Here is a 26,759-nt window from a genome sequence, read left to right as displayed (position 1 = left end):
CGAACACGAAGGGGACTATGAATTAAAAGTTCTAAAATCATCAAACCCCAAGATATCAGAGGTAGGCCCAACTACAAAGGCCATGGGCAAGACTTATGATATCTTCTTCCAACAATGGGTCTAATCAATGGGACCAACCTATAGGCCCATCCAACAATTCAGAAAATACTCAAAGACTTGATTAAGGGTACTATGCCTATTCATGTGAGGCCCTATAGGTATCTTCACTAGAATAAGGGAATTGAGATATCGATTAGAGATATGTTAAGCTCGAGCATCATCAATCCCAATAATAGCCCAGTTATAGCCTCATGTGTTATACATAGATTATTGGGGCCTAACTGTTGTGAGAATCCGAGATACCCATAATTGATGAACTACTAGATGAGTTACATGGGGCTAAGATTTTCTTTAAATTGGACCTTGGATCAGGCTACCACCAAATCATGAGTTAAAAAGAAGCATATTGCCAAGACAATCTTTCATACCCACCAAGAACAATGAAATTTTCTTGATGCCCTTTGAGCTCACAAATGCCTCCTCCACATTTTAGTTTGGTTTTCTTTGATGATATATTAATATATAGAAGGTCGCTTGAAGCCCACTTACAACATTTGTAAACTATTTTGAACACTCCAACAACACAAATTGTTTGCCTAGTTAAGCGAGTGTCATTTTGTAGTTGATAAAGTAGGGTATTTGGGCCATATTGTTTCAACCCAAGGAGTGGAGATGGACCCAAATAAGGTTACAAACATTATAGACTGGGCACAACCCAAACTACTTGGGGCCTTGCAAGGATTTCTAGGTCTCACTAGTTACTATAGAAAATTTGTAAGGGGTTATGGAGTTATAACCCAACCACCAACCAAACACCTCGATAAGGCCATAAGGGAAAACGGAAATGGGTGAAGAAGTAGGCCAAGACTTTAAGCAATTCGAACGAACCATGGTTACAACCTCAATATTAACCCTCCTATATTTTCACAACAATTTATAGTGGAGAGTAATGCCAGTGCCTCGAGAACAGGAGTGATTCTTACCCAACATAATAAACCTATAGCCTACTTCAATAAGGTGTTATAAGGGATGTGTTTGGCTCTCTCCACATACAATAAGGGGTTGATGGAAATTATTTCAACAATTCTTAAGTGGTTAACCAATCATTAAAGCTTGGGGTTCATTCTCTAGTAGATACACACTCCAACACAGAGAAGGTTAATAGCCAAGCTCATGGGATATAACTATAAGATTTGTACCAAGAGGGGAAGAGAACAATCTTGTCATGCCAAAACGAAGGAGAATTACTAGTAAATGCCTTCCAAGTTCCTAAATGGATAGAAGAATTTAAGAATGAAAACAACATCGGGTCCGATCCATTCTTGCAATCCATCATTGTAGGCTTGCAACCAGGTAAGCCAACCTAATACACTAATACAAGCAGGGATTGTTATGGAAAATGGAATAATAGTCTTGATCCCATATTCTCCTCTCAAGCAAAAGATATTTAAGGTAGTACATTCCTCTCCCATTGAGGGTCAGTTGGGATTTTTGAATACTATACAGGTTGAAATGGTTTTGCTATTGTGAATACACCGGGATTTGAATACTACTACTACAACCTCTTCTAATACCAAACAAAATCGTCTATTCAGATATTGCCATGGATTTCATTGAAGGCTTGTTAATGGGCCATGCTCGGACTTGACTTTTATCAAAATTTGAATAAACCCAACCCAAAGCCCAAGCCCCACACCTAGCTTATTTTTGAAGAGGGTGGTCTTGTTTATTTGCAACTTCAACCTTATAGGAAAAGTGGCATAACCATGCATAAGTCTTAGAAACTAGCAACCTGTTTTTTATAGGCCATTCCAGATGATGAAAAAGATCGAGCCTGTAAATTTCACCATGTGTTCCATCTTGCCTAAAAAGGAAGCAACATAAACCCAACCGTACCTCTTCTCCAAGATGATGGAACCCTACATCTACATTTTCAGTGGGTAGAGGTAAATAATCTAGGTCGGGTAATTAATACTCTTTGAAAAAAAATTTACCGTAGGCTCCATTATAGCGGCAACCAAATATAAGATTATTGCATTTTCATGAGACTCACCTATTTGTCGCATTTTTAATGCAAAATGAACAAGGCCTTAGTTATAACTTCTAATTAAACAACTAATAAATGAGCTTAACATCTATCTATTAGTTCTAACAAATGAGAAGAGCGAAAACATGTGTAGGGAGTTTGGAGATAGGGGTGCAAAATGGATCAGATCGTGATCCAATTTGATATGAATCTGATCCTATTTTTGTTGGATTCAGATAACCCTTTATCGGATTTTTAGGTTGGATTGTATTTTATTGAATCACCCCTATCCGATTTAATCCGACTTATATATATATATATATAAATGTATTTATTTATATTTTTTGTTTTTTATATAAAACGTTATATTTTTTCTTTTAATTATTTATTAAAATGTTAAAAATTTAAATAAAATCGGATCATATTTAGATATCCGGCATCTTTTAACGAATTCGAATAACCATTTGTGAGATCCGATCGAATATTCGGATCGGATTGGATACACCTTTTTCGAATCCGATCCGTTTCCATCCCGTTCTGGCGGTAGATCCTGTCGTCATGATGTTAATACCATGTTCACATGATTTCACAGCACTCACCACATCCGGTCTCTAATTCCGTCTTCCACATCAAGAGACCGAGTGCAGCGCCTAGACCTCTCTCTCTCTCGTTCGCTCGATTGCTCGCTTCCATACTTAAAGTGAAGGAAAATGCATGGAACAGCTGCAACTGCTTCGCTATCAAGCGCATTTCTTCCGTTCCAAGGTCACCCTTTTCGAACCGCGAGCTTCTGGTCTTGTTTTTACTTCATTCACTCTCTCTCTTCTTAAAGCTTTTGTCTGCGACGACTAGCTTACATTGACTCTGAATGCACATTTGATGTCTACTCGGTTGTCGAAATAGGATTTCGTGGGTCTCTGGATTCAACGTTTCGTCTGCAATGGAGAAAACCGAAGGTCTGCTTCGTGGTATGCTTTCTCCATTTCCGCATTTATTCTAGCATCTTATATTTTCCTTTCCCCTTCTTATGTTGGAATTTATGGGTTTTATGTGGAGAACAAGTTGTAAAGATTTGAATTTCTGAGACCTGAACTCTAATTTCATTGCTCCGTTGTTCTATTAGCGGTTTTTTCAAAAACAGTAACTTAAAAGCCAACCCTTGACATTGTATAGTTGAATGGATATGGAGCTTCTTTTTTTTTATTGTACGCTCTGCACGTGGTAATGGAATGTTGTTCTCAGCCTTTGGATTGACTGAGAGTCAAATTCGGACTTTTGGCTCCCTTTGTATCTTTGTTTGCAGTACAATTTCATTTTTATTAGTACAAATGCATTGACGTACAAATTAGAGAATCATGAATTCTGGTTCACTTTTGCTTCAGGTTTTGCTTGAGGGTCTTTAATTTTATTTTACTTATTTCATATGCTAACATACAAAACAAACTAAAATTTAAAACAAAAAATGTTATCAGAATTTGCATTCAACTCATTTTCATTCCCATACCTTTTTGTACTGTGCAAATAAAGTTGCACTTCAAACAAACTAGGCCTTTGGCTCAGATGGGAAATGGATGGGTTCCAGCACAACAATCATTTCACTGCATCTTTTACATCCATTATAATGAAAACTCAAGTACTTTGAACCTTCCGCCTTCTCTCTCTCTCTCTCTCTCTCTCTCTCTCTGCTTTCTGTCTTTTTTTTTGATAAATAAAATCATCTTCCATTAATTCAAAGATTGGTTACATGAAAATCCCCTTAGAGGCGCGAGATGCTGCCTCTCCAAACAGCAAATACAAAAACTACAACAGAGATTACATGAATGTTGATGTTACACAAGAGTTATAGTTGCGCCCAGATCAATGTTTCCCTAATTATCCCTTGTTTTGCCAAGACATCGGCAAATGCAATTGCTGCCTGATCTCCCAACCCACTATACTGTTATAGACATATTTCTTGTCAGTCATTTGAATTTATTTAACTCATTTTTGTAGCCCCAAGTGACATCCTCTGAATTACTTAACCAGTCCACCACTGTCTTAGAATTTCCTTCAATCAGAAGTTGCTCCACGCCCACTGCTTTTGCAAGAAGTATTCCTTGTATTGCAGCTAACAGTTCTTCCCAGATAGAGTTCCCAACACCTAAAGGGCCAAAGTAGAGTAAGACAACCTCTCCAGCCCCATTCCTCAGTACACCTCCCATTCTAAAGGGACCCGGGTTACCCTTGCTACTCCCATCAAAATTCAGCTTCAAAGAACCAAGAGGAGGGGATACCCAGCTAGTCAATACCCTTACCTTGGAGGAGGAACAACTTGCTACCAACATCCAATCCTTCCAACAATCATTAAAAGAGAAATGGTTAAATAATTCTAGAGTCTTTAACCAATGCATTGGCTTGTACATAATGTAGTCCTTTAAGGCTTGACTACTCATTCCTTTTTCTTGGAAGATCCTGGCATTCATTTCTTCCTATATTGTCCATAACAAAGCTACTCGCGTGCACCTCCACATTTTCCTTCCTCTTTTATGGGGCCAAGAGAAAAAAGAAGGGTGGTTAAAGATTATGCTTACTTTTGCTGGCATATCCCAATTACACCCAAACAAAAATAGAAGCCAAACCTAGAGCTCCGCAGTTACATTACAAGATAAGAATAGATGATTACAATCCTCACCATGAGATCTACAAAGAATGCACCGGTTTGGTGAAATACAAAGGACGAGTTTTCTCTTTTGTAGGTTATCTATCGTGTTTACTTTACCATGCCACACTTCCCAACACAAAGCCATAACCTTGGAGGAGACCAGCCTACACCAGACTTTTTTGGAAGGGAAACTTTGTTGAGAGGATGTTTGGCAGAGGAAATTGAAAAAGGAGCCACAAGAAAAAGACCCATTGGGGTGAATGGTCCAAATCCTTTTATCAGGTTTCGAGGGATCTAGGCAAATCTTATCAAGGAGACAAAGAAGAGTAGACAAACATTCAATTTCCTCATCCCTTAACCCTCTATGGAAACCAAAATCCCAAGGCAACGTTGACAAGTTTAAAATCGACGGAAGGAATTTCGAAGTCACCTCTTTTTTTATACAAAGAAACAGATACAAAGATGGGAAAAGGTCTTGTAGAGGGAGATCTCCAGCCCAAATGTCCTCCCAAAACCGAATAGAGTTACCAGAACAAACATCATACTTGACACAACTGAGGAACTATGGAAGAATTTTGTGAATTGCTTTCCATGGTGTAGCTAGGTTAGCCCTCCTTGATGCACCAGCATCCCAACCACTCTCTGAACATGCATGAACACTCTTCACCACTTTGTGCTAGAGTCTATCTTGCTCCAAAGGCCACCTTTGCAGCCACTTCCCTAACAAAGTTGAGTTCTTTTTAAGCACACTCCCAAGCCCTAATCCTCCTTCCTCTTTGCTTCTTCCCACAACCCCCAACTAATTAAGTGATCTTTTTTACCTTCTCCCAGTTCCCAAAGAAAATCTCTCATCAATTTTTCCAATTTCTTTGCTTCCTTAGATGATATCCTAAAGATAGAGAGGTAATGGGGTATTGATAAAAAAAATGGTAGGTAGATTCATGAGAGTAGATTTTATCAAAGTGATCCTCCCACCCAAAGAGATATAATTTTTCTTCCACATAGCTAATCTCTTTTCGATCTTCTCCAAGACTGGGGTCCAAAACCTACTCTCCCTAGGGTTTGCCCCTAATGGAAGCCCTAAGTAGGACAAAGGCCAGGAAGAAATGGAACACTCAAGACAATCTGCAACCACCTCAACCTCCTCAAAGTCTAGATTTACTCCGACTATGTAGCTTTTTCCTAGATTGATTTTCAAATTGGAAACTCCTTCAAAGGCTCTAATTTATTCTTTCAGGTTTTCCACCACCTCACCGAAGCCTCCATCACAGAAGATCATCAAGTCATTTACAAATTGAAGGTGGGTTACTGGAATTCGGTTTGTGCCTACTCTCCATCCCCTTATCACATCTTCCCTATCAACCCTAGTGATAATTCGACTAAACACATCAACTACCAAGGTAAAGAGAAAAGGTGAAAGTGGATCCCCTTGTCTAATACCCCCACTAGCTGGAAGAGAATCCCTCACCACCCCATTTACTAGGATGGAATAGTGACAAAACTGACACAACCAGACACCCAACTACACCATCTTTCCCTAAACCCACACTTCTTCAAAACCTCTAGTAGGAACTGCCAATCCACCAAGTCGTAGGCTTTCTCAAGATCAAACTTACAAACAAAGCCTCTCTGCTTGGACCTCTTCATCTCTTCCACACATTCACTGGCAATCAAGATCTGATCAATTATCTGACCCCTTGAGCCTGACTAATAATGGAGGGAAGGATTTCTTTAATCCTCAAGGACAGGACCTTGGCCAGGATTTTATAGATACTAGTCACCAAACTAATTGGCCTAAAATCTTTAGGATGAATAGCATCAACTTTCTTTGGAACAAGGGCCAAGAAAGTAGCTTTAATGCCTCGGCTGACTATATGCTTCTCTGCTAACTCATTAAAAACCTCACAAAGATAAACTTTTATCACCTCCCAACAATCTTGGTAAAATGCCACTGTAAAACCATTTGGGCTTGGAGCCATCTAACTTGATTTTCCTCCAATCTTGGCCAATCTACCCCTTCTATTTCCATCCTCTCTTCCAAGGGTCTTTTGTAAATCAATTTGAAATGATCCACAAACTTCCTAGCAATATCGTCCTGATTAGTGAATGCCTCCCCCTAACTTAGACACAAAGTTCTTTCTCCTCCTCACATTTGTCACATCATGAAAAAACTTAGTATTTCCACCACCTTCCTTAACCCACCTATGCCTCGATTTCTGCCACCAGCTTATTTCTTCCCTCAGTAGGACCTCTTCTAGGTCCTTCTTCAACTGTCCCCTCAAGTCTTTCTCCCCCTCCTCCATTCTAGATTGGGCCTCTCTTTCATCCAACTCTTCTATCCTAGAGATTAGATTCACTTTTTGCTCCTCAAGTCTTCAGAAGTGTTCCCTGTTCCAATCTTTTATTTTGGCTCTCAACCTCTGCAATTTCTTATGAAATCTTATCCCTTTCCATTTTATCCCCCTCAATTCCTCATTCCACCATAACTTTGCTTTATTCACAAAGTCCGGGTGGGCTAGCCACATGTTCTCAAACCTAAAAGGTCTAGGTCCACTAGTAAAATCTTCCACACCTATTCTTATAGGACACTGATCCGAGGTTACCCTAGACAAAGCTCTAGACACCAAGTTTCTCCAATAGTTCTCCCAATCAACATTAAAGATAAATCTATCCAATTTCAGCCACAAGGGAATTTCCTATGGGTTAGACCAAGTAAATCGAGCTTGCAATAATGGGATCTCCTTTAACTCACAATCAACAATAAAGCTATTAAACTTTCTCATGCTAGTTCTCTATTTATATATATTAGTTTTTTTCTTCAAAATTTAAAGGGAGCTGGAAATGATGTCTATTAACGTTTAAAACAAACTATCAGTACCCTGCTGATACATACACATTGAAAGAGAAAAAGAAAAAAATAAAAGAAGTAAGAAACTAAGAAGGGTTAGACTACTACAACGATTCTTGTTCAAGTTTTTTTTTTTTTCTTTTCTTTTTGTAGAACTAATAGGAATTAACATTAACAGCAATCTTTTGGAATATCTATTGTCTCTAGAAACATCGTTAATCGTTTGGAATATCCATCCATAGAGGCCATTGTTATCAATTTGTGAGAGTTCTAAAATCCTTAGCCATTGTTATTACTTTAGTAAAACCAAAGTATTTAAGTTAGACAGAGTAAGAGTAACAATAAAATGGGCTATATGGGAAGAGAGAAATGGAAAAATATTGAGAGTAAAGAGTAATCTCATAGAGGAGATAGTGGATAACACAAGGATAAAGGTTGCACATTGGGTAAAAACAATGAAGGTTTCCAAAGACTTCTTGGTGACCGATTTGGTGAGAGCTTGGGGTGAAGTGGCAAATTCTTCTAAAGTGAAGGATAAGGTCATAATGGAGTAGAAACCACTGGCAAGTCAGAGATTGAAGTTGAATTTTGATGGAAGCTCCTTAGTCAACTCAGGCCTGCAGCAACTGGGGGAATGTTTAGGGATGCAAATGGTGCAAGGACTGAGGATGGCTAAGCAATTATTGATCCAACATCTGGAAATGGAGGAAGGTTCTAAATTAGTCATCTCTTGGCTAAGAAACAATACACCAGGACCTTGGATTTACAGGCAGATATTCAGGGAGATTTGTACAATAGATAACGAAGTTGGAGCTTCTTTTAGATGGGTTAGAACAATGGCAGATTCTTTGGCCAAGCAAGAGGTGAACAGTGAACAATTATTTTGGGCTGAAATTAGGGTGAATTAAAAATTGAAAAGGGTGGCTGGGGAACTTCCTAGCTTTAATGCCTCGGCTGACTATATGCTTCTCTGCTAACTCATTAAAAACCTCACAAAGATAAACTTTTATCACCTCCCAACAGTCTTGGTAAAATGCCACTGTAAAACCATTTGGGCTTGGAGCCATCTAACTTGATTTTCCTCCAATCTTGGCCAATCTACCCCTTCTATTTCCATCCTCTCTTCCAAGGGTCTTTTGTAAATCAATTTGAAATGATCCACAAACTTCCTAGCAATATCATCCTGATTAGTGAATGCCTCCCCCTAACTTAGACACAAAGTTCTTTCTCCTCCTCACATTTGCCACATCATGAAAAAACTTAGTATTTCCACCACCTTCCTTAACCCACCTATGCCTCGATTTCTGCCACCAGCTTATTTCTTCCCTCAGTAGGACCTCTTCTAGGTCCTTCTTCAACTGTCCCCTCAAGTCTTTCTCCCCCTCCTCCATTCTAGATTGGGCCTCTCTTTCATCCAACTCTTCTATCCTAGAGATTAGATTCACTTTTTGCTCCTCAAGTCTTCAGAAGTGTTCCCTGTTCCAATCTTTTATTTTGGCTCTCAACCTCTGCAATTTCTTATGAAATCTTATCCCTTTCCATTTTATCCCCCTCAATTCCTCATTCCACCATAACTTTGCTTTATTCACAAAGTCCGGGTGGGCTAGCCACATGTTCTCAAACCTAAAAGATCTAGGTCCACTAGTAAAATCTTCCACTCCTATTCTTATAGGACACTGATCCGAGGTTACCCTAGACAAAGCTCTAGACACCAAGTTTCTCCAATAGTTCTCCCAATCAACATTAAAGATAAATCTATCCAATTTCAGCCACAAGGGAATTTCCTGTGGGTTAGACCAAGTAAATCGAGCTTGCAATATTGGGATCTCCTTTAACTCACAATCAACAATAAAGCTATTAAACTTTCTCATGCTAGTTCTCTATTTATATATATTAGTTTTTTTCTTCAAAATTTAAAGGGAGCTGGAAATGATGTCTATTAACGTTTAAAACAAACTATCAGTACCCTGCTGATACATACACATTGAAAGAGAAAAAGAAAAAAATAAAAGAAGTAAGAAACTAAAAAGGGTTAGACTACTACAACGATTCTTGTTCAAGTTTTTTTTTTTTCTTTTCTTTTTGGAGAACTAATAGGAATTAACATTAACAGCAATCTTTTGGAATATCTATTGTCTCTAGAAACATCATTAATCGTTTGGAATATCCATCCATAGAGGCCATTGTTATCAATTTGTGAGAGTTCTAAAATCCTTAGCCATTGTTATTACTTTAGTAAAACCAAAGTTTTTAAGTTAGACAGAGTAAGAGTAACAATAAAATGGGCTATATGGGAAGAGAGAAATGGAAAAATATTGAGAGTAAAGAGTAATCTCATAGAGGAGATAGTGGATAACACAAGGATAAAGGTTGCACATTGGGTAAAAACAATGAAGGTTTCCAAAGACTTCTTGGTGACCGATTTGGTGAGAGCTTGGGGTGAAGTGGCAAATTCTTCTAAAGTGAAGGATAAGGTCATAATGGAGTAGAAACCACTGGCAAGTCAGAGATTGAAGTTGAATTTTGATGGAAGCTCCTTAGTCAACTCAGGCCTGCAGCAACTGGGGGAGTGTTTAGGGATGCAAATGGTGCAAGGACTGAGGATGGCTAAGCAATTATTGATCCAACATCTGGAAATGGAGGAAGGTTCTAAATTAGTCATCTCTTGGCTAAGAAACAATACACCAGGACCTTGGATTTACAGGCAGATATTCAGGGAGATTTGTACAATAGATAATGAAGTTGGAGCTTCTTTTAGATGGGTTAGAAGAATGGCAGATTCTTTGGCCAAGCAAGAGGTGAACAGTGAACAATTATTTTGGGCTGAAATTAGGGTGAATTAAAAATTGAAAAGGGTGGCTGGGGAACTTCCTAGCTTTAATGCCTCGGCTGACTATATGCTTCTCTGCTAACTCATTAAAAGCCTCACAAAGATAAACTTTTATCACCTCCCAACAGTCTTGGTAAAATGCCACTGTAAAACCATTTGGGCTTGGAGCCATCTAACTTGATTTTCCTCCAATCTTGGCCAATCTACCCCTTCTATTTCCATCCTCTCTTCCAAGGGTCTTTTGTAAATCAATTTGAAATGATCCACAAACTTCCTAGCAATATCATCCTGATTAGTGAATGCCTCCCCCTAACTTAGACACAAAGTTCTTTCTCCTCCTCACATTTGCCACATCATGAAAAAACTTAGTATTTCCACCACCTTCCTTAACCCAACTATGCCTCGATTTCTGCCACCAGCTTATTTCTTCCCTCAGTAGGACCTCTTCTAGGTCCTTCTTCAACTGTCCCCTCAAGTCTTTCTCCCCCTCCTCCATTCTAGATTGGGCCTCTCTTTCATCCAACTCTTCTATCCTAGAGATTAGATTCACTTTTTGCTCCTCAAGTCTTCAGAAGTGTTCCCTGTTCCAATCTTTTATTTTGGCTCTCAACCTCTGCAATTTCTTATGAAATCTTATCCCTTTCCATTTTATCCCCCTCAATTCCTCATTCCACCATAACTTTGCTTTATTCACAAAGTCCGGGTGGGCTAGCCACATGTTCTCAAACCTAAAAGATCTAGGTCCACTAGTAAAATCTTCCACTCCTATTCTTATAGGACACTGATCCGAGGTTACCCTAGACAAAGCTCTAGACACCAAGTTTCTCCAATAGTTCTCCCAATCAACATTAAAGATAAATCTATCCAATTTCAGCCACAAGGGAATTTCCTGTGGGTTAGACCAAGTAAATCGAGCTTGCAATAATGGGATCTCCTTTAACTCACAATCAACAATAAAGCTATTAAACTTTCTCATGCTAGTTCTCTATTTATATATATTAGTTTTTTTCTTCAAAATTTAAAGGGAGCTGGAAATGATGTCTATTAACGTTTAAAACAAACTATCAGTACCCTGCTGATACATACACATTGAAAGAGAAAAAGAAAAAAATAAAAGAAGTAAGAAACTAAGAAGGGTTAGACTACTACAACGATTCTTGTTCAAGTTTTTTTTTTTTTTCTTTTCTTTTTGGAGAACTAATAGGAATTAACATTAACAGCAATCTTTTGGAATATCTATTGTCTCTAGAAACATCGTTAATCGTTTGGAATATCCATCCATAGAGGCCATTGTTATCAATTTGTGAGAGTTCTAAAATCCTTAGCCATTGTTATTACTTTAGTAAAACCAAAGTATTTAAGTTAGACAGAGTAAGAGTAACAATAAAATGGGCTATATGGGAAGAGAGAAATGGAAAAATATTGAGAGTAAAGAGTAATCTCATAGAGGAGATAGTGGATAACACAAGGATAAAGGTTGCACATTGGGTAAAAACAATGAAGGTTTCCAAAGACTTCTTGGTGACCGATTTGGTGAGAGCTTGGGGTGAAGTGGCAAATTCTTCTAAAGTGAAGGATAAGGTCATAATGGAGTAGAAACCACTGGCAAGTCAGAGATTGAAGTTGAATTTTGATGGAAGCTCCTTAGTCAACTCAGGCCTGCAGCAACTGGGGGAGTGTTTAGGGATGCAAATGGTGCAAGGACTGAGGATGGCTAAGCAATTATTGATCCAACATCTGGAAATGGAGGAAGGTTCTAAATTAGTCATCTCTTGGCTAAGAAACAATACACCAGGACCTTGGATTTACAGGCAGATATTCAGGGAGATTTGTACAATAGATAACGAAGTTGGAGCTTCTTTTAGATGGGTTAGAAGAATGGCAGATTCTTTGGCCAAGCAAGAGGTGAACAGTGAACAAGTATTTTGGGCTGAAATTAGGGTGAATTAAAAATTGAAAAGGGTGGCTGGGGAACTTCCTAGCTTTAATGCCTCGGCTGACTATATGCTTCTCTGCTAACTCATTAAAAACCTCACAAAGATAAACTTTTATCACCTCCCAACAGTCTTGGTAAAATGCCACTGTAAAACCATTTGGGCTTGGAGCCATCTAACTTGATTTTCCTCCAATCTTGGCCAATCTACCCCTTCTATTTCCATCCTCTCTTCCAAGGGTCTTTTGTAAATCAATTTGAAATGATCCACAAACTTCCTAGCAATATCATCCTGATTAGTGAATGCCTCCCCCTAACTTAGACACAAAGTTCTTTCTCCTCCTCACATTTGCCACATCATGAAAAAACTTAGTATTTCCACCACCTTCCTTAACCCACCTATGCCTCGATTTCTGCCACCAGCTTATTTCTTCCCTCAGTAGGACCTCTTCTAGGTCCTTCTTCAACTGTCCCCTCAAGTCTTTCTCCCCCTCCTCCATTCTAGATTGGGCCTCTCTTTCATCCAACTCTTCTATCCTAGAGATTAGATTCACTTTTTGCTCCTCAAGTCTTCAGAAGTGTTCCCTGTTCCAATCTTTTATTTTGGCTCTCAACCTCTGCAATTTCTTATGAAATCTTATCCCTTTCCATTTTATCCCCCTCAATTCCTCATTCCACCATAACTTTGCTTTATTCACAAAGTCCGGGTGGGCTAGCCACATGTTCTCAAACCTAAAAGGTCTAGGTCCACTAGTAAAATCTTCCACACCTATTCTTATAGGACACTGATCCGAGGTTACCCTAGACAAAGCTCTAGACACCAAGTTTCTCCAATAGTTCTCCCAATCAACATTAAAGATAAATCTATCCAATTTCAGCCACAAGGGAATTTCCTGTGGGTTAGACCAAGTAAATCGAGCTTGCAATAATGGGATCTCCTTTAACTCACAATCAACAATAAAGCTATTAAACTTTCTCATGCTAGTTCTCTATTTATATATATTAGTTTTTTTCTTCAAAATTTAAAGGGAGCTGGAAATGATGTCTATTAACGTTTAAAACAAACTATCAGTACCCTGCTGATACATACACATTGAAAGAGAAAAAGAAAAAAATAAAAGAAGTAAGAAACTAAGAAGGGTTAGACTACTACAACGATTCTTGTTCAAGTTTTTTTTTTTTTCTTTTCTTTTTGTAGAACTAATAGGAATTAACATTAACAGCAATCTTTTGGAATATCTATTGTCTCTAGAAACATCGTTAATCGTTTGGAATATCCATCCATAGAGGCCATTGTTATCAATTTGTGAGAGTTCTAAAATCCTTAGCCATTGTTATTACTTTAGTAAAACCAAAGTATTTAAGTTAGACAGAGTAAGAGTAACAATAAAATGGGCTATATGGGAAGAGAGAAATGGAAAAATATTGAGAGTAAAGAGTAATCTCATAGAGGAGATAGTGGATAACACAAGGATAAAGGTTGCACATTGGGTAAAAACAATGAAGGTTTCCAAAGACTTCTTGGTGACCGATTTGGTGAGAGCTTGGGGTGAAGTGGCAAATTCTTCTAAAGTGAAGGATAAGGTCATAATGGAGTAGAAACCACTGGCAAGTCAGAGATTGAAGTTGAATTTTGATGGAAGCTCCTTAGTCAACTCAGGCCTGCAGCAACTGGGGGAGTGTTTAGGGATGCAAATGGTGCAAGGACTGAGGATGGCTAAGCAATTATTGATCCAACATCTGGAAATGGAGGAAGGTTCTAAATTAGTCATCTCTTGGCTAAGAAACAATACACCAGGACCTTGGATTTACAGGCAGATATTCAGGGAGATTTGTACAATAGATAACGAAGTTGGAGCTTCTTTTAGATGGGTTAGAAGAATGGCAGATTCTTTGGCCAAGCAAGAGGTGAACAGTGAACAATTATTTTGGGCTGAAATTAGGGTGAATTAAAAATTGAAAAGGGTGGCTGGGGAACTTCCTAGCTTTAATGCCTCGGCTGACTATATGCTTCTCTGCTAACTCATTAAAAACCTCACAAAGATAAACTTTTATCACCTCCCAACAGTCTTGGTAAAATGCCACTGTAAAACCATTTGGGCTTGGAGCCATCTAACTTGATTTTCCTCCAATCTTGGCCAATCTACCCCTTCTATTTCCATCCTCTCTTCCAAGGGTCTTTTGTAAATCAATTTGAAATGATCCACAAACTTCCTAGCAATATCATCCTGATTAGTGAATGCCTCCCCCTAACTTAGACACAAAGTTCTTTCTCCTCCTCACATTTGCCACATCATGAAAAAACTTAGTATTTCCACCACCTTCCTTAACCCACCTATGCCTCGATTTCTGCCACCAGCTTATTTCTTCCCTCAGTAGGACCTCTTCTAGGTCCTTCTTCAACTGTCCCCTCAAGTCTTTCTCCCCCTCCTCCATTCTAGATTGGGCCTCTCTTTCATCCAACTCTTCTATCCTAGAGATTAGATTCACTTTTTGCTCCTCAAGTCTTCAGAAGTGTTCCCTGTTCCAATCTTTTATTTTGGCTCTCAACCTCTGCAATTTCTTATGAAATCTTATCCCTTTCCATTTTATCCCCCTCAATTCCTCATTCCACCATAACTTTGCTTTATTCACAAAGTCCGGGTGGGCTAGCCACATGTTCTCAAACCTAAAAGGTCTAGGTCCACTAGTAAAATCTTCCACACCTATTCTTATAGGACACTGATCCGAGGTTACCCTAGACAAAGCTCTAGACACCAAGTTTCTCCAATAGTTCTCCCAATCAACATTAAAGATAAATCTATCCAATTTCAGCCACAAGGGAATTTCCTGTGGGTTAGACCAAGTAAATCGAGCTTGCAATAATGGGATCTCCTTTAACTCACAATCAACAATAAAGCTATTAAACTTTCTCATGCTAGTTCTCTATTTATATATATTAGTTTTTTTCTTCAAAATTTAAAGGGAGCTGGAAATGATGTCTATTAACGTTTAAAACAAACTATCAGTACCCTGCTGATACATACACATTGAAAGAGAAAAAGAAAATAATAAAAGAAGTAAGAAACTAAGAAGGGTTAGACTACTACAACGATTCTTGTTCAAGTTTTTTTTTTTTTCTTTTCTTTTTGTAGAACTAATAGGAATTAACATTAACAGCAATCTTTTGGAATATCTATTGTCTCTAGAAACATCGTTAATCGTTTGGAATATCCATCCATAGAGGCCATTGTTATCAATTTGTGAGAGTTCTAAAATCCTTAGCCATTGTTATTACTTTAGTAAAACCAAAGTATTTAAGTTAGACAGAGTAAGAGTAACAATAAAATGGGCTATATGGGAAGAGAGAAATGGAAAAATATTGAGAGTAAAGAGTAATCTCATAGAGGAGATAGTGGATAACACAAGGATAAAGGTTGCACATTGGGTAAAAACAATGAAGGTTTCCAAAGACTTCTTGGTGACCGATTTGGTGAGAGCTTGGGGTGAAGTGGCAAATTCTTCTAAAGTGAAGGATAAGGTCATAATGGAGTAGAAACCACTGGCAAGTCAGAGATTGAAGTTGAATTTTGATGGAAGCTCCTTAGTCAACTCAGGCCTGCAGCAACTGGGGGAATGTTTAGGGATGCAAATGGTGCAAGGACTGAGGATGGCTAAGCAATTATTGATCCAACATCTGGAAATGGAGGAAGGTTCTAAATTAGTCATCTCTTGGCTAAGAAACAATACACCAGGACCTTGGATTTACAGGCAGATATGCAGGGAGATTTGTACAATAGATAACGAAGTTGGAGCTTCTTTTAGATGGGTTAGAAGAATGGCAGATTCTTTGGCCAAGCAAGAGGTGAACAGTGAACAATTATTTTGGGCTGAAATTGGGGTGAATTAAAAATTGAAAAGGGTGACTGGGGAACTTCCTAGCTTTATTGTACTATCTCATATTTTAAAATTAATGGAATTTTCTGTTGCTGATCAAAAAGGAATTAGACTCTTGATAATACAAATAGATTCTTGCTAGATTCCTTTGTGTTGGATCATGTTGTATGTGGAATAAATAAAGACATATTTGAATAGAGTCCAGACATTGTGAAGCTTTTCCTCTTTTAAGTTTGGGACAGCAAAAGCTTTGTCCTCCATTGTTAATGATCAAAAATAGAGTAGCTGAGTTACCTGAATGGAGAAGCTAGCAATCGCTTAATGGCATTAACTGAAAGAAAACAAATCATCTCTGAATGAAAAACCATGCCCAGGGACTGTGCCCCCAAATCAACTCTGCCAATCTGTCCAGTCTACTTGCCTCCCTAGCATTGCTGTCTACATGAAAGTTGGCAACCTTTTTATATTATGGTGATCTGACTACACTAGTACACTAAAACCAAACATTGATTTTCTCTACCGCAAGTCACAATTCCTTTTCTTTGCTTTTCTTTTCCTTTTGAGATGACTGTATTTACAAGAATATTGTGAAAGAAGTAGTCCTCAATACAACACAACCATGAAGTGCTGACCATTTGTTATTAACTCAAAATACAGAAAAGTTGAGTCAGAGCATGGATTATATAAATAGCATTTTTTAATAAAATTTTCATATAATATTATTCCTGTCATTACAGTCTTTCAGGCAAGAAATTCTGGAAAGGTATTTCCTATATCCTGTGCTATCTCTGAAAACACTATGTTAAAAAGGATTATTATGCTGGGTGACCTGTTAATTTTTCTTATGCTATCGTTTGATGGAAACAACCTATTATCATTTGTGTAATGATATCTTGTCCGCAGAAGGCACATCGAACTCTCATTACTGCACAAATTGAGCTGAAGCCCCCTCCATACTCACTGGTAAGATAGCAAATATTGCCTAGCTTTTATTAATTGGAAATCAAGGGAAAAGTTTACACCCATCAGCTGAAATTTCATGACCTCAGATTTCTCTCTTACAACTCTTGTTTTACATCTAAGGTTTTAGTTAGTTTGCATGTGTGCATATGACAGAATTCTTTGGAACCACATATGAGCCGTGAGATACTGGAATACCATTGGGGAAAGCATCATAGAGGTTATGTGGAGAACCTAAATAGGCAAATTGTAGGAACTGAGTTGGATGGAATGACATTGGAAGATATCATAATTGCTTCGTACAACAAGGGTGATTTCCTTCCTTCTTTCAACAATGCCGCGCAGGTATGTCTCTCTTAAGAACATTGCTATTGTTAGGGTCTTTGTCACTGATCTTGATGGACTCCTGGGAGAACCATCATAATTTTGTTTGGGAACCAGTTCTATTTGACATTTTTTCAATCTGAATCCTTTTTGATGAGCTATGTACTACTTAAATAAAGTATAAGCATGGATGGGTGAAGGATTCAGTCTACAGACTTCAATATTGCACTCCCCAATCATTTCTACAAATCCTAACTAGTTTAGGAATGACTAGGTTGATTTTGACCATCTTTACAGTTGTTCATTGTGGTAGTCTTCATATTTTAGTTATGCTTCATTCCATAGGCCAATAGGATTGATTTTCTTCTCGCAATAGTAATCTAATTCATGGCCCATTTGCAGGTATGGAATCATGAGTTTTTCTGGGAATCCATGAAACCAGGTGGGGGTGGAAAACCATCTGGGGATCTTCTTTATCTTATTGAAAGGGATTTTGGTTCTTATGAGAAATTTGTTGAAGAGTTCAAGTCAGCTGCATTAACACAGTTTGGTTCTGGCTGGGCTTGGCTTGCCTGTGAGTTGTTTCCATTATTTTGTAGATGATTTCTTTCTTCTTTTTTAGTTTAATAATCTACAATGATATAAGTACTTTGTATCCCAGATAAGGCAAATAGACTAGATGTTGGAAATGCTGTAAATCCTTGCCCGTCAGAAGAGGACAAAAAGCTTGTGGTGGTAAAGAGTCCCAATGCTGTGAACCCCCTTGTTTGGGATTACTCGGTGGGTATGCAACTTTTGCATTGATGAATATTCATAATTGTGATAGTTAGGAAGTTTGGAACCTTCAAATTTCTTTGTGCTACCCTTGTTAACAAAGGGCTGGGAGTTGGTGTCATGTTAAACAAGGACTGGGGTGTTATTGATAATAGAAAACCCATCTACCAAGAGACTCAGCTGTGTCACATGAGCAGGAAAAGGATACTCAAACACATCCATTCTCTCCAACAGTGGTTTGAATCAGCTGTAACCATCATCACAGTGAAGCTTGTGACACCAATAGTATTGGGATAATTTAGTGAGTCAGTATTCAATTTCAGAACATTGGGTTGGTTGTCCTAATATTATGGAGTGATCTCATGTATCTCCTGTAGTTCCTGTGACTGATGACAGCAGATATAAGCTCCTTCGGCGACATCTCTAAACGATACTGCTAACATTGTTTCACCCACAGCTCAGAACTTTTCAGGAAAAAACCATACTAAAAATTGTTTAAAGTAGTGTAGAAGATTATTAATAAAATCTTCTTTTAATGATAAAAAAAGTAGTGCAGAAGACTATAATTGGAACGTTGTTGTCTGCCATAAGAAACTTACATGATATTTTTTTTTGTCACAGCCACTTCTCACTATTGACGTTTGGGAGGTAATTTGCTCTTGCTTATCAAGTTCTTGAAAACATAATGATTTCTATTTACTTTTTATATTTTATTGCAATCATAAGTCTTCAACTAATCACTAATACCACATGGAATTTCATTTGTCTGGGCAGCATGCATACTACCTTGACTATCAGGTGAGTTACAATTATTTATTCCGCAATAAAGTAGCTTGCTCTTCCACGAAAGAAAAGATATGGTTCTGTATTCCATGTCAAGCACGAGTTTAACAAATGTACATTTGCTTCTCTTCTCACAGAACAGGCGAGCTGATTACATCTCAGTCTTTATGGATAAACTTGTAAATTGGGAAGCAGTTAGTTATAGACTTGAGATTGCAAAGTCTCTTGCAGCTGGGAGAGAAAGAGAGGAAGAGAGAAGAAGAATAGAAGAAGACGAGGATAGAATGGCAGACAGTGAAGCCATAGAGATGTACTTGGATAGTGAAAGTGAAGATTCCGAGACCGATTAACTTGGTTTGTTCCATAGGTCCATGAGTAGGTTAATCACTGGTACATCGGCATCCTTTTTCTACTACAGAGTTTTGGGTAGTAACATATTTATGTGACAAATGTGGAAAACTATTAGTTGATTGTCTTTAATGGACAAATAGCACTGTTTGCATTATTGCATCAGCAACGTTTTCCCTGTAAATTATCTTCCAAAATTTTGAGTCAAGAAGCATATCATATTTCCTTCTCAGTTTTACTGGGATTAAAGCCTCCAAGGAGCTTATTTTTTCACTTTAAATCAATATAAAGCAATTTCTATCCTCAAAGACATGAAAAAGAAATGCATGCAGCCAGGTCAAAGAGAAGTGCCTGATGAAAGCTCATAGGTATGCCAAAATTTTATCCTGGGATTATTTTTCTTCATTTCTCTAATCAACCCGAATCCCGAGGCTATAGTTGGTTTGGTAGAAAATAAGAATGAAACAGAAACACAGCCTAAGTGAAAGAATAATAAATAAAATAGTAACACCTTTGACTCTAGCACAGTTGGAGGATTGCAATAGCACATTAAGGTGGGTAAATTTTTTAGCAACTTATTGGGAAAGTCTACTCCTAGGTTGATAAGTTAATTTTTCTAATAAAGGTTTACATTAGGCAGCTCATTTCTACCAACAGAAATGATGTGCAGAATGCATATTATATCCAATTAAAGATGAAATGGAATGGAGATGGAATAGAGGGCTCGAAAAAGGTTTATATTAGTATGCATTAACGTATTTAGGTCCTCCATTTCCAACTACTCACTCAGTGAATAAATATACAGCGCTAGCTGGACTGGGTCTGGTCCAACTCTGGTGGCAGGAAGCCAATTCACCTTATGAAGTGGGAAAAGTTTGTACTCCTAAAAATAAGGATGATTTAGGCCTTAAGAACATTGCCTGAGTTAATGAAGCCAACCTTGCAAAATTAGGTTGGAAAATCCTAACTGATAACAATTTGTGGGTCAGAGTAATTAAAAGTAAATATCTAAAAGCAAGCAAGTTTTTGGATGCTAAATGCAAGATAGGTATCTCATGGGCATGGAGAGGTATCCTTGCAGCTAGAGAGCTTCTTATGAAGGGTTTGGGCTGGAAAATTGGCAATGGTTATTCAGTGAATTTTTTGAGAGATAGATGGAATGGAGATAAAGCTACTGCAGAGTTGGTTCCTCAAGAAATCATTGGTAATGAGGAACTCCTAGTGAGTGATGTGATTGATCAAGAAAAGAAAATTTGGAATAGAGTCAAAATATGCAATCTTGTTACTTATGATATTTAGATGAAGATCAAAACTATTTTCATCCCATCAAATTCTAAAATGGATGAAGTGGTGTGGTGGTATAATGCTAATGGGAAATTTTCATCAAATTCTGCCTATAGATTGAAATGTGATAGTATTTAGAACCCAATTGATAGGCTTAATTGGAAAAAGGAACATTTGGAAGCTTAAGTGCCCATCTAAATTTCAAGTGTTTTTGTACCTTTTGTTGAATTATCGGCTTCCCTTTAAGGCTCTCCTTAGATGGAAGGGGTTCAACATTAATGGTGAATGTGATGTTTGTGGTGAAGAAGAGGATGTGGATCATGTATTTAGGAAATGCCCTATTGCTAGGAGTTGTTGGGGAATTATTCTCCCAACTATTCAAGGGCTTGATGATCAAGATAGATCCTTAAAAGATTGGTGGCTGGACCTTTCAAAGAATTTGTTGCTTAAAGGGATTGGCAAAAGGAGAAATGTGTTTCCCTATTATGGCATTTGTGGAAGAGTAGAAATTTGAGGGTTTTTAAGAATCTTTCGCCTCCTCATTTTAAGTTCATTGATAAGGTCCTTGACCTGCTTATGAAATTTCAAGAATGTTCAAATAAGATTAATGAGGAAGGTTTAGCCAAAGACTATAAATACGTAAGGTATAATCCCCCGGATTTTGGTGAGATTAAAATTAATTTTAATGCATCTTAGATGGAGGTCGGTATGTGCACCATTGCAGCTCTTGCTAAGAATCACTTGGGTGCAGTTTTGGTTATTAAAGCTTATAAATTGGATCTTACCTCCATCACTAGGGCAGAAACTTGGGATGCCTGGGAAGCCCATAATTTGGCATTGAATTTCACAAATTTTCCTATCGTAATTGAGGGTGATTCCAAGATTGTGATTTCTTGTCTTAACAAGTCTAGTCCGTGCACGTGGAACCTGAGTATCATTCAAGACTGCTGGGAGCTCAAAAAGAGAAGCGGGAAGGGGATCATCTACAAGCATGTTTATCGAAAAGCAAATTAGGTTGTGAGTTGACTGGCTCACCATGCTCATGAAGCCCAATTGACGGGTGATAGTTGTGTATCTCTGAATCTTTGTAAGTTGCCTTGGGCTTTTGCGGTTCTGTTCTAGTGATTTGTGGGGATGTGCTACCCCCCCCCCCCCCCCCGAAGCGGGAAGGGGATCATCTACAAGCATGTTTATCGAAAAGCAAATTAGGTTGTGAGTTGACTGGCTCACCATGCTCATGAAGCCCAATTGACGGGTGATAGTTGTGTATCTCTGAATCTTTGTAAGTTGCCTTGGGCTTTTGCGGTTCTGTTCTAGTGATTTGTGGGGATGTGCTACCCCCCCCCCCCCCCCCCCGGAATTCGTTTCATGCTACATATAAGAAATTGAAACAATTGATCAGTATACTCAGAACGTCACGCCTTCCATGTGGACATAAATTCAAGGAAAGGCAATTTCCAAACTTGTACTTGAGATTTCGTTTCGGAACATACTGAAATAGTTCATGCTAAAACTTAAAAAAGAAGTTGTGCTTTCGTTTCAGTTGTAACCTCATAAAATGGGAGACAAGTTAAAGCCTCCACCTGTGAGTTCTACAATCCAAAAGAAGAATAAAATCTTTCCTCCATTTCTTGTTTCAGAAATTTATTCCACTCCCTAAATATCAGTATGATAAAATCTAAACAAAGGGAATACATCATCACGTATTCAAGGAAAATGAATATCACTTGGAGATCAGGTCTGGCTCAAGATGGTAACAGTCACTGAAGCTGATGAAACCAGAGAAACAACAAATGAAAACGCTGGAACAGCAGGACTACTACTAGCCCGTGAGTGCAGAGTTGAGAGCACTGTGGACATCCACCCCAATTTGGGCTTCAGCCTTTTCCAAGTCAGTCGTAGCTGTGCTAAGCTTCTGGGTGAACTCCGCGAGGCCCTTTTGAACCAAGGCTGGGTCAATATGGTCAATAGGAACGGCTTCTACGGCAACTATGTCTGCAAAAGAGTTTGCATGGATGAATGCAAACCCACTGCTGAGAAAGTACTTGGTCACATCATTCCCTTCATGTACAGATAGAATTCCAGGCTTCAGCTCAGCGATGGTGGCTACATGACCAGGTAAAACACCCATCTGCCCAGTTGTTGCTGGGATTATGACCATATCTACCTGAAAAGACAAAAAAATAATAATTGAATGCAAGGATGTTGATGTTACCATTATCTAGATACCTAATATTTGTTGCATATTAGAACCCTAGGTGCCCATCTAGAAGACTATAAGGCCAGGTCCATACAAGTATTCTTTGGGATCCAACCTGACGGTACTGTGCCGGAAACTGCAGCAAATCAGATTACCACTCATTTTCTTTCCTCATGCTCACCCAAAAGAAGTCAATTAACTTGGATTGTTGCAATCATCAGGCTAGTATGTGGTTCCTACCTGATTGATAGAACACTGCATGCTAGAATTATTTATATCAAATTCCAGCAAGTCCCAAGGCTTGCATACATCAAAATTTTGATTCAGCCAAGTCAAGCAATGAAAATGTATGATTCTAACTTCATTCAACTATTAATATGAAAAGAAACTCATTTAATTACATGCAAAATCTGTTTAATTGAATTTATATTCTTCCCTAGTTATATATCAAAAGTGCATCTTACCAAAAAATGGACACTAAAGATTGATTTGATGACATTCTGAAAGCCTTGATGACATCCAATGTTTTGGAAGAACATCATTACTTATTGAGACCGCTAAAGGTCAAACTTGACATTTCCAACTTGCATTCAGGTATAGTTCTAGAACTATTTCATGCAGCGATTTTATGCAGTAGCTGTGCAAATGCCCCTTTTGATTCATTAGCCTTTAAATATCATAACCAACAAAGTTTCAAATAGATCAGCCTTTTACACTCCTCTAACATGATAAAACAACATTATCCTCCAAGATGCTAACTTGTCTTTGACAGGTGCACCAAGGTATAACCTCCAAGTGACAAAGAATTCAAAAGGGAGAGGCATTTTATGTTCCTTAATGTTGGTTGATTTGTTGTCGAACCCTCTATAATCAGTTTGCAATAGGATTTCATGTCATAAGGTGACATAATCATCCTCCCTTGGTATACAAATAGATAAATAAATAGGTATCAACTTGATGAGGTGAAGAACATAACTTTGTGTTGTAAGAGGCAACTCAACCATCACTTCCTTCACTTCCTCTAGTGTGCCACTGGAAAGTATTCAGTTTCAAGGCCCTTAACCAAAGAAATATTATGTCTATAGACACTTCAGAGATGCTCCAAATCTTTTGAGCTTTTTTTTTTCCTTTTTTTTTCTTTCAAATTTGATTCTCTAATGCTCCCAATCTCATTGGGAGGGGAAGGGGTAGTGAGGAAAGCAATTGAACAATTTGAGAAAAGTAGAAGAGAAAAACAAAACAAAAAGAGTTTTATTGGAGAAGGGGGTGAGGCATGGGAGGAGAGAGATGAGGGGGGGGGGTTGAAAAAGGAATAGTTGACGAAGAATAAAGGGAGAATGCTAAAAGCTTAGAGGGAGTAGTTTTGGAAATTAAAGTTGAAGTTGAAGCTAGTATCATTGATGGTTAGGGGCCTGGGAGATGAAAGAAGAGGAATGGTTGTAAGGAATGTTCTGAGATAACACAATCTAGAGGTAGTGACAATGCAAGAATCAAAGTTGGTGCCTTTTGAGTTGAGAATGAAGAATTAACACTGGGATCCAATAATGGGGAATGGGCAGAAGTGAATATAGTGGTTTATCAGGAGTGTAGTTATCATCTGGGATCCATGGGTCCTTAGAAAGTCCGGAGAGAAGTTGGGAATGTTTTCAACTTTAATTTGCTTCCAAGTGGTAGAAGGGGAGTGGAGGTGAGGGCTCACAAATGTGGAGGGTTGAATAAAGGAGTGAGTGTGGAATTTTTGCAGACGGGGTCCTAGTTTTACCAGATTTTAGTCAAGTATTCAAGAGTCTGGGGATAAGCTTGGAAGTGTAGGGGTTTCATATGTGTAATCTGGATGGTCTGTTTTTAATTTGTATTTGAGATGGTTTTGTTAGAGTAGCTGGCATGTTGGTGTTGCCTTAACACCTGGATAGGATGTAATATTTTTGTTGTGTTTAATGAAATTTTATTTTAGTTTTGCTATAAAAAATGCTCCCAATCTCATTCCTTCATCACTTTCTGTTTACATAAAACATAATAAGGGCAAGAATATAATTTCCCTTCTAAGAGACAACTCCTTGTGCATCCGTAAGGCCATATAGTCTCAATGGCCCTCCAAGTTTTTCCAGTTTTAAAGTTATTTTTTTTTTTTTTTAAAGTCCATTCTTAATCATCATGCCCTGATTTCTTGCATCTTGAACATTTGAATTGTACCATCACAATTCACATCTGATATTTTAAAATACAGCATTCAACCCAAAACAAAAGTCATCAAGAAAACTGCTCAGAGATTCCAATTAAAGAAGCAAAATTGCAAAAGTGCTTGGAGTTCACCAAACATTGAAGTGTCAAACCTAATTCAGAGGAAACCATTTCTTTAAGTGGGTTAGTATAAGGTCGCCTTAGTTAATTATCATAATGATCCATTCAAAGGAATCATCCAACCTTCTCGAGTCAGAAAACCTACGAGTCTTAAACAAGCCAAGCCCATTCAGTTGAATAAAGGATTTAACATGAAATGTCAGGTACGTATGTTCATAGGGTATACATAAATTGATCAAAAAGCAAGCAATGGTGTCATCACTATTCAAGGAACCAGTTCCACCAATTAGGCAATCATAGAATTGGAACCAAACTTTTAAACCTTAAGATTCAAGTACAAAAGAGAATTAAGTCCAGAAATTCTACACCACAATTAAAGGTAGAATGTACTACATTGGAGAATCTGAATGCCAGGATATCCTACATTGTCCAATTGAGAAAGGAGAAACTAACTAAACGACAATCCCGGAAAACCCCAATAACCAAAATACACAAACAAGGTTCCTTTGAGAAATCCAAAACCCTATAAAGGAAACAATACCAAATTCAAACTTCTCTTAAGTACTCAAATCAGAATCCGTCTTCTTAAATCAACCTACAACATCCATAATCGCGTAATGGAACAAAAGAGATATAACATTTTAAAATTAATTGAAAAACATACACAGAGAAACAGAGATCCCGGCTTCATTATCATCATAAATATATTCAATAACAACGAAGCAAGCAAAATAAAACATGGAAAACAAAATCTAAAAATCCAATTAAGGGAAGCAATGAAAGATGCGATCAATCAATAAACTGACCTCCTTGGTTGAGAGCTCGGATTGGTAAGGAAGAACGAAGTTGACAGTGAGCTTCCCGGGAATCGTAGAGGGCGTCGGCGGCCGAGGTTGCATGAAAGAGAGGGGAGTCTTAGGTGGGTCGATGTTTGGGATCACTTTCTTCCACGCCTCCACAAACGAAGAATCGACCGTCTGAGCCGCCGGGAGATCGGTGGAGAAGGATCGAGTCCTCATCATGGAGGTGGCTCTAGCCAGTAGGCGAGGCGCTTGTCGAAACATGGTCGGGCGGGTCGGTCGCTCGGCTGCGCTCGGTCGGACTCGCTGACGAGATTGAGAGAAGGTGCTGTGGCTCCGCTGCGCTTCTGCGTTTCTCTCCTACCTTCTTTACCCCTAATGACCCAAATATGCTTTCGGGAGCGCAGTTTAGCAGTTCAGAAGTATGAAAGGCGCATTTTAAGCACGATGATTATTTGTCTATTTGATTCGTTTATATTCATATATTGTAAAGAGTCGGGACCGTGTGATTAGCGGTGGATCGGTTTGCAATCGAATTTTGAGTTGAGTCCGAGCATGATATATAGGCTCGTTTCCTAATCGGAGTGAGTCCGAGTCATGTGCAGCTCGGTTCGTGAGGTTTGTGAATCAATTCGATAAATAAATAATTATTTATTATATATAATATATAATAAATAATTTTTATTATATAATAATATTTTATATATAATATTTTTATTTTTTATGTTAATAGTAAATAATTTTTATAATATTTATTTTTTGTATGTTATA

General features: G+C 38.1%; 2 protein-coding genes across 5 annotated transcripts; one reads left to right on the top strand and one right to left on the bottom strand.

The window, feature by feature from the left end:
- Positions 1–2,620: 2,620 nt before the first annotated feature.
- LOC148848429 (superoxide dismutase [Fe], chloroplastic-like) lies at positions 2,621–19,635 on the top strand. Of its 4 annotated transcripts, none has more exons than XM_088951872.1 (9): positions 2,621–2,851; positions 2,990–3,054; positions 17,121–17,177; positions 17,331–17,519; positions 17,901–18,072; positions 18,160–18,278; positions 18,894–18,920; positions 19,047–19,070; positions 19,193–19,635. In XM_088951872.1, exons 1-9 carry the CDS (start codon positions 2,797–2,799, stop codon positions 19,403–19,405), a joined length of 921 nt encoding a protein of 306 aa, XP_088807998.1. In that variant the 5' UTR covers positions 2,621–2,796; the 3' UTR covers positions 19,406–19,635. The 4 variants fall into 4 exon arrangements, with proteins under 4 accessions (XP_088807998.1, XP_088807996.1, XP_088808000.1 ...); XM_088951870.1 differs by having other exon boundaries at positions 17,118–17,177; XM_088951874.1 differs by having other exon boundaries at positions 2,676–2,851; positions 2,990–3,042.
- A 2,566-nt stretch (positions 19,636–22,201) lies between these two features.
- On the bottom strand, positions 22,202–26,521 carry LOC148848428 (ATP synthase subunit delta', mitochondrial-like). The gene is made up of 2 exons (XM_088949464.1): positions 25,995–26,521; positions 22,202–22,854 (listed from the first exon to the last, which is right to left on the bottom strand). Exons 1-2 carry the CDS (start codon positions 26,250–26,252, stop codon positions 22,510–22,512), a joined length of 603 nt encoding a protein of 200 aa, XP_088805590.1. The 5' UTR covers positions 26,253–26,521; the 3' UTR covers positions 22,202–22,509.
- Positions 26,522–26,759: the final 238 nt, after the last annotated feature.

This window comes from Nelumbo lutea, chromosome 6 (genome assembly GCF_056320005.1).
Source record: "Nelumbo lutea isolate HS-2025 chromosome 6, American lotus-T2T, whole genome shotgun sequence".
In the NCBI taxonomy this organism is placed as follows: domain Eukaryota; kingdom Viridiplantae; phylum Streptophyta; class Magnoliopsida; order Proteales; family Nelumbonaceae; genus Nelumbo; species Nelumbo lutea.
The sequence above is the reverse complement of the archived record's forward strand: the minus strand, read 5'-3'. Positions and strand labels throughout refer to the sequence as shown.